The sequence below is a fragment of the Nerophis ophidion genome, linkage group LG08, assembly GCF_033978795.1.
Source record: "Nerophis ophidion isolate RoL-2023_Sa linkage group LG08, RoL_Noph_v1.0, whole genome shotgun sequence".
Lineage (NCBI taxonomy): Eukaryota > Metazoa > Chordata > Actinopteri > Syngnathiformes > Syngnathidae > Nerophis > Nerophis ophidion.
In genome coordinates this window covers 73,402,196-73,415,407 of record NC_084618.1, presented here as the reverse complement: position 1 = coordinate 73,415,407, position 13,212 = coordinate 73,402,196, and the positions used below count along the sequence as shown (strand labels likewise).

At 37.6% G+C, this 13,212-nt stretch overlaps 1 protein-coding gene across 4 annotated transcripts; it reads left to right on the top strand.

Moving 5' to 3' along the window:
- The first annotated feature begins 3 nt into the window (after positions 1–3).
- On the top strand, positions 4–12,577 carry LOC133558369 (neurogenic differentiation factor 2-like). Of its 4 annotated transcripts, XM_061909687.1 has the most exons (5): positions 25–139; positions 958–1,014; positions 8,058–8,436; positions 11,160–11,243; positions 11,319–12,577. In XM_061909687.1, exons 4-5 carry the CDS (start codon positions 11,173–11,175, stop codon positions 12,304–12,306), a joined length of 1,059 nt encoding a protein of 352 aa, XP_061765671.1. In that variant the 5' UTR covers positions 25–139; positions 958–1,014; positions 8,058–8,436; positions 11,160–11,172; the 3' UTR covers positions 12,307–12,577. The 4 variants fall into 4 exon arrangements, 3 of the variants coding, with proteins under 3 accessions (XP_061765673.1, XP_061765671.1, XP_061765674.1); XM_061909689.1 differs by lacking the exon at positions 958–1,014 and having other exon boundaries at positions 4–139; XR_009807938.1 differs by lacking the exons at positions 11,160–11,243; positions 11,319–12,577 and adding an exon at positions 8,579–10,182 and having other exon boundaries at positions 12–139.
- The last annotated feature ends 635 nt before the right edge of the window (positions 12,578–13,212 follow it).

Genomic DNA, 13,212 nt, shown 5'->3' with positions numbered 1-13,212 from the left:
CGTAGCGGTTAAGAAATTATATTAATTTAGAGGGCGGTAGGACCCTGGGGGTGCTTATTTGAGGGGATGCCTTCACCTGTCCTGTCGATGAAAGTATAACACAAGCAATGGTGGAAAAAGTGTGATTTTTTTTTGTAAGGTAAGAGTGTCTGTATAAACATTATTTATATCTAAACGTGTCATACACTACTTTAATGCACAAGAGAAACATTGTGGTTTGAAGTGTTCGAAGGAGTGACGCCCCAACGACTTATAGTAAACGAGAGTACCTGTAATACTAATTGAGTCGATAATGGTGTATTTTTACGTTCAGTTATCTTTCAACAACAACGTATTCAACAACACAGACCACTCAAAAGCAAGGTTTTGTTTCAAAACATTTTTTTTTTTTTTTAAACGCTAGCGAGTGAGCCAAGTTTAATACTTGAGATTCGTTTCCGGGTTAGGGTTTGCGCGCCATTTTTGCGTCCCTTTGCTGTTGTTTCTAAATATAGAAAATGTCTGTTCCTGTTAAAATATTTGATAAACATCAAGAAACGAATCCAATTTTTTTTACCATGACATTTGAAGATAAATATGGCATTTTTTGTTTCGCCACCAGAGGTCGCCATTTTATACTGTCAGACTAAAGACACCGCTTCACATTAATCTGCACTAACTTTCTGTCACCGCTAGATGTCACCCACCACTAAAAGGAATTTCAAATAAATCACCTAAAATAAAGTGAATTCATGGTAATGTTACGATATTAAATACATTCTGCGATGAGGTGGCGACTTGTCCAGAGTGTATCCGCCTTCCACCCAGTTGTAGCTGAGATACCCGCGACCTCAAAGGGAATAGGCGGTAGGAAATGGATGGATGGATTATATACAATTGTGACTACTCTTGTTGTTTTAGCTACTTTTGATACTTATTTGGATGCCAACTGTTCTGTCTCATATGCCGCTTTATTAGGTACACCCATTATCTCCTGTGCAAGGAGCTGCAACAGCCAAGTATGCCCCTGCAAAGGTAATATAACATTTTATTATGCAGACCTGTAACACAAAATGCAAATATAAAAGATGGTGTTAGAAAGGTGCCGATTTAGCAATGTGATTATACAAACCCCGTTTCCATATGAGTTGGGAAATTGTGTTAGATGTAAATATAAATGGAATACAATGATTTGCAAATCATTTTCAACCCATATTCAGTTGAATATGCTACAAAGACAACGTATTTGATGTTCAAACTGATAAACATTTTTTTTTGTGGCAAATAATCACTAATTTTAGAATTTGATGACAGCAACACGTGACAAAGAAGTTGGGAAAGGTGGCAGAAAATACTAATAAAGTTCAGGAATGCTCATCAAACACTTATTTGAAACATCCCACAGGTGTGCAGGCTAATTGGGAACAGGTGGGTGCCATGATTGGGTATAAAAGCAGCTTCCATGAAATGCTGAGTAATTCACAAACAAGGATAGAGTGAAGATCACCAATTTGTAAGCAAACAGTCGAACAGTTTTAGAAGAACATTTCTCAACGAGCTATTGCAAGGAATTTAGGGATTTTACCATCTATGGTCTGTAAAATCATCAAAAGGTTCAGAGAATTTGGAGAAATCACTGCACGTAAGCGATGATATTACGGATTGTTGAACCCTCAGGCGGTACTGTATCAAAAACAGATATCGGTGTGTAAAAGATATCACCACATGGGCTCAGGAACACTTCATGAAACCACTGTCGGTAACTACAGTTGGTTGCCACATCTGTAAGTGCAAGTTAAAACTCTGCTATGCAAAGCAAAACCCATTTATCAACAACACCAAGGAACGCCGCTGGCTTCGCTGGGCCCGAGCTCATCTAAGATGGACTGATGAAAAGTTGAAAGGTGTTCTGTGGTCTGACGAGTCCACATTTCAAATTATATTTGGAAACTGTGGACGTGGTGTCCTCTGGAACAAAGACAAAAACAACCATCCGGATTGTTTTAGGCGCGAAGTTCAAAAGCCAGCATCAGTGATGGTATGGGGGTGTATTAGTGCCCAAGGCATGTGTAACTTACACATCTGTGAAGGCACCATTAATGCTGAATGGTCCGTACAGGTTTTGGAGCAACATATGTTGTCATCCAAGAAACGTTATCATGGACGCCCCTGCTTATTTCAGCAAGACAATGTCAAGCCACATGTTACAACAGCGTTGTTTCGGAGTAAAAGAGTGCGGGTACTTTCCTGGCCCGCCTGTAGTCCAGACCTGTCTCCCATCGAAAATGTGTAGCGCATTATGAAGCGTAAAATACAACAGCAGAGACCCCGGACTGTTGAACGACTGAAGCTCTACATAAAACAAGAATAGGAAAAAATTACATTTTCAAAGCTTCAACAATCATTTTCCTCAGTTCCCAAACGTTTATTGAGTGTTGTTAAAAGAAAAGGTGATGTAACACAGTGGTGAACATGCCATTTCCCAACTACTTTGGCAGGTGTTGCAGCCATGAATTTCTAAGTTTATTATTATTTGCAGAAAAAAATAGTTTATGAGTTTGAACATCAAATATCTTGTCTTTGTAGTGCATTCAGCTGAATATGGGTTGAAAGGGATTTGCAAATAATTGTATTCCGTTTGTATTTACATCTAACACAATTTCCCAACTCATATGGAAACGGGGTTTGTAACTGTGGTTAGTGTAAATTCTGCAGTGGCATGGAGATTGTGTGCAAAGATGGCATATTTAATGTACTAAATATAAACGTCAAGCTGTCCTTTGTGTGAATGATTCCTTCTGTGTCTATTTGGTATTCCTCTCCCTTCTGTCTTGTGCCTGCAATCTGTGCCCGTGCCACTTTCGGCCCCAGCCAGCTCACCCCAAGGCAGCCGTGCCAGGCTTGGCAAGTTCCGAAGCGCAAAAGGGCGGAGAGCTTTACCTCGGTTCAATTGAGTCGTTTAGGCAATTGCACCCTGACATCCCATCTTTAGGGCGGTTGCCTTATTGTGTGCATTTCCTGTTCTTGTCAAGGCAACTTGTCATCACCTCCGTGGGGATCGTTCCAGAATAATCACTAACTTCTCATTCAAACCTTGTATTCATCATCTTTAAATCTCATTAACACGGTCATAGAAATATTCATTGCACTAATGCGGTGGTACTTTTGTGTTTGACAATATAAACACATAGTGTACGTGTATATTTCTGTGTATTTATGCCATAACAAGGTGTGTAGAGGAATTTACAGTATCATACTTAACTGTTTCTAATATTTTGGTTGCTTTGCTTAGCTGCTAAATGTAGAAAAATATTAGAAACACCTCCCAGATATACTATATTATAGTACAGTACAATACCATGCTATGGCAATAATTGTTTTATACTATAACAGACTACCTTGTGCTAGCACTACACCATGGGTCACCAACGCGGTGCCCACGGGCACCAGGTAGCCCGTAAGGACCAGATGAGTTGCCCGCTCGCCTGTTCTAAAAATAGCTCAAATAGCAGCACTTACCAGTGAGCTGCCTCTATTTTTTTAAATTTTATTTATTTACTAGCAAGGATTTTTATACCTTTTTACCTTTTAAATTCATTCCTCTTCTTTCCTGACAATTTAAATCAATGTTCAAGTATTTATTTTTTTATTGTAAAGAATATTAAATACATTTTAATTTAATTCTTCATTTTAGCTTCTGTTTTTTCGACGAAGAATATTTGCGAAATATTTCTTCAAATTTATGATTAAAATTCAAAAAAATTATTCTGGCAAATCTAAAAAATCGGTGGAATCAAATTAAAATCTTATTTCAAAGTCTTTTGAATTTCTTTTAAAAGTGTTGTTCTGGAAAATCTAGAAGACATAATGATTTGTCTTTGTTAGAAATATAGCTTGGTCCAATTTATAACAAAGTGCAGATTGGATTTCGACCTATTTAAAACATGTCATCAAAATTATAAAATTAATCTTAATCAGGAAAAATTACTATTGATGTTCCATAAATTATTTTTTTTATTTTTTCTAAAAGATTCGAATTAGCTACTCTTTCCCTTCATTTTTTTTCGGTTGAATTTTGAATTTTAAAGAGTCGAAATTGAAGATAAACTATGTTTCAAAATTAAATTTTCATTTTTTTCGTGTTTTCCCCTCTTTTAAACCGTTCAATTAAGTGTTTTTTCATCATTTATGCTCTACAAACAACCTTCCGTAAAAGGAAAAAAAATGTACAACTGCATGACGGACAGAAATACCCTTTTTTTTAATATATATATATTGATTTATTTATTAAAGGTAAATTGAGCAAATTGGCTATTTCTGGCAATTTCTTTAAGTGTGTATCAAACTGGTAGCCCTTCGCATTAATCAGTACCCAAGAAGTAGCCCTTGGTTTCAAAAAGGTTGGTGACGCCTGCACTAGACTATACAACACTGTTATATTAGTGAAGTGAAGTGAATTATATTTATATAGCGCTTTTCTCTAATGACTCAAAGCGCTTTACATAGTGAAACCCAATATCTAAGTTACATTTAAACCAGTGTGGGTGGCACTGGGAGCACGTGGGTAAAGTGTCTTGCCCAAGGACACAACGGCAGTGACTAGGATGGCGTAAGCGGGAATCGAACCTGCAACCCTCAAATTGCTGGCACGGCCACTCTACCAACCGGGCTATACCGCCCCATATTATACCACTAAACTGTATTGTCCTATACTTTATTTCAATATTCTTTACAGTTCTATCCTGTACTATATTATGTTCTGCTTCAGTTGTTAATACTACAATAATTGAACGCGACTGCCAACTAATGATCTTCTGCAAAGTAGGAACTATTAATTATAAACCAAATATTTTCATAGCTAAAGTATTAAAACCTGACCTTCTAAATACAGGTTTTAACATTGTTAGAGACCTTCGGACATAACCTAGCACCGCTATAGTTTCATTTATACTCATTTCACACAATATCATAATAACAGAAAAAAATACATACTGTACTTTACATTAATACAAACTCTACCACTAACCTGTGAACATATTGAAATGTGTTCAATACTGATGATGATCTGCTGTGCAATATAGCACAGTATCTTAGATTTGTTATTTGAAGTTTAATTATACTTTTTTTATTCTAGAAAAAGCTAAAGTTAGGCCCAAAATATGAAACATTTTCTTAAATATCCCCATTTTGACTAATAAAATGGCACCATCCAATCTATAATCGCGAGGAACCATGATATGATTTCAATAAACGTATTTTGAAAATATATAAAGTAAAGCCGTAAAATTCGAAGTGTGCTACACTACGCTAAACAATATTATTTCATACTTTACTGTGCTAAACTATACCAATAATAAGTACTTCTCTAAACTATACTATACCACAGGGGTTCTTAACCTTTTTGACCTCGGGGCCCGACTTTTCCTCGACAGTGGGGCTTGGGGTCCACTCAATTATGAACTGAGTTAGTAATCTAACTCTTGATTTAAATCATATTTATTAATTATATCCAACCTACTTACAGTTTAACAGAATGCACCTTGTCAAATGATATGACAATGTGTTGTTCACAAAGATGAATATCAATGCTTAGGTCAGGCAGATTACAAAAATAAATACAATCAAATATACTGCAACAGAAGGAACTCGGGAAAAATGACGATAAAATGAATGCACATACAATTACGCAAATAATAAATTGTTAACTGCTAATAATGTGTCTTAAATAAACTGTCCATAAAAGACTTCTAATATAAAACTTCTATTTGACTTTAGCTCTAGACTTCTTCTGTTCGTTTGAAATTGGCATTACTGCCACAAGTGGTGGAAAAGTGTATTTCAACAATGGGCCCCAGCCCTATGGTTAAGAAACACTGCTACACCATACTGTGCTAAACTATACAACACTAAACTATACTATACCATAAATATACTTTGCAAAATTATGCTCTAGCAGTGTATTTTACCATAGGCCCATTGTAGGGCCTATGGTAAATACACTGGTAATACACTATTCCACCACTTGTAGCAGTAATGACATTATCAAACAAACAGAAGAAGCCTGGAGCTAGAGTCATAGAAAAGTTTCGAGTGTGCAACAATTAGGACTAAAGTAGTGAAGCTGTATTTTCATGTGCACTTTAATTTTATTATTAATTGTGTGTGAATGTATTTATTTTAGCCCCGCATAATTGCATGTTCATTTATTTGTCATAGTTTTTATGAGTTCTTTCTTTTGCACCACATTTGATTTGTATTTATTTTTGTAATCAGCCTGATTTAAGCCTTGGTAATAATCTTTGTAATGAACACATGGTTTCATATTACTTGACAAGTTTTACCCAATTTAAGTAAGATAAAGAATAAGATTAAGTGTTAGATTACTAATTCAGTGTTAATATTTGAGTGGGCCCTCTGTAATGGAAAAGTTGGGCCCCAAAGTCAAAAAGGCTAAGAACCCCTGTGCTTTACCATACTTACTGTGCAAAATTATACCACTAAAAAGTACTTCACTAAACTATACAATGCCACACTTTACAGTTTTAAACTATACTACTAAAAAGTACTTTACTAAACCAGTGATTCTTAACCCTTCAAGGGCCACAGAAAAAATATCTTTAGTCAGCTGTGGTCCGTATGGGCCGCGGCAATACTCAGTTGTAGTACATTTTTCCACCACTTGTGGCAATAATGACACTCTCAAACAGATGTAGTCTGGAGCTAAAGTCATCGTGAAATTTCTTGGGCGCAAAAACAATGACTTAAGTGGTGAAGTTGTACTTTTTTTTTACACTCAAATTTTATTGACAGTTCTTAATGGGTATTATGAATTTGGTTAGAATGTATTTAATTTAGCACTGCTTAATTCTGTGTAATTATTTTGCTGTATATTTGATTAGTATTTTAGTTTTGTAATCAGCCTGACCTAAGCCTTGATAATACTCATTGTGATTAACACATTGTTTCATAAAATTTGTAAATTTAGTTAAATATATGTACTGAATAAATTCAAGAGTAAGATTGCTAATTCAGTGTTAATATTTGAGTGGGCCAGACCCTTCTGAAGTGAAAAAGTTGGTTCCGAGGTCAAAAAGATTAATAACCCTTTCACTAAACTATATTACATCATCCCTTACGGTGCTAAACTATGCTATACCTCTAAACTTTACTACTCTAAACAATACTAAACCATACCTTACTGTGCTAAACTGCTACACAAAACTATACTATAACAAGCTTTACTGTACTATACCTTGTCCTATTGATTGATTGATTGATTGCAACTTTTATTAATAGATTGCACAGTACAGTACATATTCCGTACAATTGACCACTAAATGGTAACACCCGAATAAGTTTCTCAACTTGTTTAAGTCGGGTCCACGTTAATCAATTCATGGTATTTCAGTACTATATATCTATACAGCATCCTATAATGTACCTGTAATTACCACAATGCATTATGTAGTTCTATACTTCACTATTATACTTTACCACTAACTTGCAATGCACTAGGCTGTACTATACAGAATATTTCAGTGTGCTACACTAAATAATGTTGTACTATAGCACTGAACTGTATCGTGCTGTACTATACCCTATTTTGATAAATCATTCACTGTACTTTAACATGTTCTGTTTTACTCAACCATACAGTCCTATAGTACACTATATCATAGTATACCCCTAAAATGTTCTGTGCTATATCAAACTTCAATATACAATAAAAAACAACATCTAAGAAACAGACATATGATACTGTACTGTGATATTAGACTATTATCTAGGACTAATAAACATGAGGTGCAAATGTGTATCAAACACTGATTGCTGCATAAGCAAAACATGAGAGACAGTTCACAGTATGATGCAGTACAGTTCCAGTACTGTGACATTAATACCTTATGATAGTGTAAATTAGTCTTATTCAATCTTGTACAGTGCAAGTAGCATAATCCCTATTGAAATGGATTACTATACATTCTGTATTAAGAAGATCCTCCTCAAACAGAAGCAGTATTTATTTTTTTTAACGTGCGTGTTTGTCATTTACCGCTTATTTCATTTTTCTCTTTCAGCGCCCGGTGACAGATGGCGAGTTCTTCTCTCCCCCACCACCGCCGCCACCACCACCCCACCCACCCCAGGGGGAAAGCCAGTCTCTGTGAATGCGGCCGCATGTCAATCACGGGCTCTCATGTGATGGCTCTTGCCAATGACGTGCCAGCCATATGGGCCTGGCATCACAGCCTGCTATGCAAGTCACCCGTGCAGTCCTCCCTCCACGCGTCTGGGTCTGCAGACAGAGGCAGGGTGGCCGCAGAGGAGGAGGAGGAGGAGGAGGAAAGAGTAGAGGGAGGGAAGGTAGGCGAGAGCGGAACACACACACAGCAAAGATCCGCCTCGCAGAACGCATCGCCACCGCGCCCGGAGAGAGATGGTGTAAACAAACCTCAGGTAGGCTTCCAAATCTCACACAAGTTTCTTTGTTGCGATGCCACCGTCAGCGATATTTTACCTGTTTTCTCTTTGCTCAACATATGTCCTCTTTTTACCTCTTCTCCGTCTCCGCTCTTCATCACTTCCTCACCGCTGTCAGTCATGCACATTTTGCAGGAACAAAAGCGGATTTATTTGTGAAATAGAGAAATATGAGTGTAACAGCAGGTCTGTGGGGGTTGAACTCTCCTCTGGGATGCATGCATGATAATTGACAAGATATATGCTGGCATTAATTACTTTATGCTGAGGATATCAGGTAGCGGGGGGGATGGAAGTGCACACTGGAGAGCATCTCTTCAGAGAGTTGGCTTTATATTAATTTAATTTAAATGAAATGATGTCAGATGATTTGTTTGCTAATTGCGCAGACAAACAACTTGTGTTCCTCATTCCTGCTTTTGAGGCACAAATGACCTTCAGGATTAATATTTTAAACACATCCTCTAAGTCATGGGTGTCCAAACTTTCCACCCAGAATATATTTTTATTTTATTTTATAATTGTTTTATTTTTTTCTAATTACATATAAAGACCAAGCTTCATGTTACTATTATTATTAGAAGCAACATTTAAGCTTTTTTGTTCTATATCTTTTGTTTGATTTTATTTCTGTACAATGTGCCTTGAGCCAATAATAAAAAAGAACTCCCTGGGCCACTCTTTGGACACCCCTGTTTCAAAAGTTCCCCTCATTTATGGCATATTCTCAAGTATCATGTGGTCCACTTTTGTGGCTGTGGGCAACAGACTCATTTATTTGTCGCCACCCTAAACTACCACCAGGGACCTTTTCTCAGCGGCCCGGCGGCGCTCCTGCACGGGCCACACGGAACCAAACTGTTAAAAGGTTTAGATTAAAAACGATATGGATACGCACCAGCAAAAACATCAGGTACATCTGTAAAAGGCAAGTGTGCCCCATTTGTCTACCTGCAGTGAGAATGTGTGAGTTTATTGAAAAAGGGGTTCAAATTAATTAAATATGATAATAAATTACATATATTTCAAGAAAAATACTTTTTTTTCTCTCTGTATATTATATTTTGTTGCTCTTTTACCCCTTTTTTTAATATTTGCTTTAATCAGTTATTTTTAATAGTGATGTAATCTTTCAAATGTGCTGCTAGGCAATAAAAAATGAGCTGCAAGCCTAAAATGGCCCCTGTGCTACACTTTGGAGCACCCCTTTAAATTCAAACTTTATTTCTATAGCACATAAAAAAATACAAGTACAGAAACAGTTAATAATCAATACAGCAAAATGCAAAAATAAAAGTGTTTTCTTTATCTGTGTTATATGGGTGTGAATCTTTGGACACTTAATGGTTTGATCTGATTCCTGGGATGGTGATTCGATTCATAATCGATTCACGAGTCAACACGAGTTTCGATTCAAATAGACTCTCGAAATATAATGACATTTTTAAAAACAGGTTACAGGTAAGAAATACTCCTGGTTGCTTAAAAATGGTCAAAAAACTTTTTTTTTAAAAAGGGATTCTGTAAGCTAAAGAAATATATATTTATTTTTTTAAATCAATTTTTTTAAACGTATGAAATATTTCAATCAAATTTTTTGTGCACCACATGTTGAAATCCAGCAAAGTTTGGAGCTGCATCAAAATGCCACCTCCGATGATTTGCATTTTTGTTGACATATCTAAAATATTCCGATCACTCATTAGGTCAGTGGTTCTCAAATGGGGGTACGCGTACCCCTGGGGGTACTTGAAGGTATGCCAAGGGGTACATGAGATTTTTTTTAAATATTCTAAAAATAGCAACAATTCAAAAATCCTTTATAAATATGTTTATTGAATAATACTTCAACAAAATATGAATGTAGGCTCATAAACTGTGAAAAGAAATGCAACAATGCAATTCACTGTCAACACTGTCAATATTCAGTCTTGACAGCTAGATTTTTTGTGGTCATGTTCCATAAAAATTGATGTTAAATTTCTTTTTTTGTGAAGAAATATTTAGAAGTAAGTTAATGAATCCAGATGGAATTATGATTACTTCTATGTGTAGAAATCTATGTTTATAATTGAATCACTTGTTTATTTTTCGACAAGTTTTTAGTTATTTTTATATCTTTTTTTCCAAATAGTTCAAGAAAGACCACTACAAATGAGAAAAATATTTCTATATATTATACAATTTAATAAATCAGAAAATTTCAACATAGTGCTGTATTTTACTCCTTTATCTCTTTTTTTTCCAACCAAAAATGCTTTGCTCTGATTAGGGGGTACTTGAATTAAAATTTTTTTTACAGGGGGTACATTACTGAAAAAAGTTTGAGAACTACTGCATTAGGGGTCCAAACTTGTTCCATTGAGGGCCACATACTGGAATATCAAAGGATGGAGGGGCCAATTTTATGTTTTCATTTTTTTTTTTTAACCAAAGCGATACATTCCAGCGTGTTGTGACAACACCTGCTTGCTCTTTTATACCACTTTAAATGTGGTTTTTTTTTTATTGTTTTTAATTGATATTTATAGAATGTGCCTCGACCAGTTAACAAATAAGCTGCGAGCCGTAAATGGGCCCCTGGTCACACTTTGGACACCCCTATAACAAATAATACTGCATTTTTGCATCAAAATGAGGTCATTATCTATGTGAAAAGGCAGATTTTGGGATTGGTTTTTTTTAATGGAATTGTGCAGGTGTACCTAATAAATGTGCCGGAACCATCTCATCCTCATCCGCATCCTCATCATCCTCATTCTCATTTCAAAGGCAACACAGACGTGAGTAAAAAAGACTGCGTGGACCGCCTCTCTTTGCAGGTGTGAACCCACGACAATGTTGAGCCGTCTGTTCAGTGAGGTCCTGCCGGACGTCCAGAGGCTGGCGGCGGACTGGGCCGAGGCGGACAGCCAGGACGGCAAAGTCAAGTCCGGTCATCACCTGGCAGGGGAGGACGATCTGGACGAGCCGCGGGGGGGCAGCAGTCGAGCCGAGTCCGAGATGGCGGACGACGACGAGGATGATGAGGAGGAAGAGGAGGAGGAGGAGGAGGAGGGGGATGCTGAGGAAGCGGGTGAGGATGAGGAGGGGGGCGGGGACAAGCCCAAGAAGCGCGGCCCAAAGAAGCGCAAGATGAACCCCGCCCGGGTGGAGCGCTCCCGGGTGCGCAGAGTCAAGGCCAACGCCCGGGAGCGCACGCGCATGCACGACCTGAACTCGGCCCTGGACAACCTGCGCAAGGTGGTCCCGTGCTACTCCAAGACCCAGAAACTGTCCAAGATCGAGACGCTGCGCCTGGCCAAGAACTACATCCTGGCCTTAGGCGAGATCCTGCGCAACGGGAAGCGTCCCGACGTGGTGAACTACGTGCAGATGTTGTGCAAAGGCCTCTCCCAGCCCACCACCAACCTGGTGGCCGGCTGTCTGCAGCTCAACACCCGCAACTTCCTCACCGAGCCGGACTCTGCTCGCTTCCACATGCCGGGATCCCCGTTCTCCGTGCACCCGTACGGCTCTTACCGGTGCCGCCTGTCCAGCCCCAGCTACCAAGCCGCCGGTGCCAACCCGCGGGCGCACTCGTACGGCCCCGGCTACGAGGCGCCGTACCCCCCTGGAGGCACGTCCCCGGACTACATCAGCCCGGACTACGAGGGCCAGCACAGCCCTGCAGCACCAGGCTGCATGAAGCAACAGGAGTGCGACACGGAGCGGAACTATCACTACCCCATGCATTACTCCAGACCCGGGCGAGGTTTACCCTTTGGCCCCTCGGGGTCTCGGGAGAACATCCCCCCCTTTCACGAGGGGCCCTACGAGGACCTGGGCGCCTTTTTCCACAACTGAAAAAAAAAAACCTGCAATCATTGATGAACTCCATTGAATTTGAACACGTCTCCTCCTGTAATCTGATTACTATAATACTGTTATGCATTTCTTCATTGTGCAGTTTTGTGTGTGCAACCAAATGACAACACATGTAATATGACGACATACACAAATAAAACTAAGAAATGCCTAATAATTGTCTGATATGATCAGCTGTAGTGCGCATTCTCCCATTAATAACATTCAATAACACACACATATATATACGTGGATATATATATATATATATATGTGTGTGTGTGTGTCTATATATATATATATATATATATATATATATATATATATATATATATACATATATATATATGTATGTGTGTGTATATATACATATATATGCGTATATATACAAATATATGTATATACATATATATATGTATGTGTGTGTATATATGCATATATATGCGTATATATACAAATATATGTATATATATACGTGCATGTGTGTATATATACATATATGTATATATACTTGTATGTGAGTATATATATATATACACACATATTTATATATGTATATATGCTTTATATATATATGCTGTATTGTAATCGATTTACTCGATTTTGCAACTCATTAAGAAATGCAAACATCATTGGATATTAAAAATGAGCATTGTTTTATGCCCAAATGAACAATTCCATGTGTGAAATGAATTATGCATGCATGGAGTTACCTGGAATAAATTGAACACAAAAAAAAACTTTTATAATGTGCGTTCACGTTTCTATCGAACATTTATGTTTTCCTTTTTTTTTTTTTAATGTTGGGACCTAAAATGCACATTTAAAAACAGCCTAGAATTACTACAAAGTGTCGGTGAACTTGGCCTGGTAAAAATGTCATTTATTTATTTATTTATTTTTACA

What these genes read in the sequence shown, in the direction of transcription:
- LOC133558369 (XM_061909689.1), top strand. Translation starts at nt 11,173, where the DNA reads ATGTGCCGGAACCATCTCATCCTCATCCGCATCCTCATCATCCTCATT. An exon ending in ATTTCAAAGGCAACACAGAC is followed by an intron (nt 11,244 to 11,318) that starts GTGAGTAAAAAA and finishes CCGTCTGTTCAG; the next exon opens with TGAGGTCCTGCCGGACGTCC.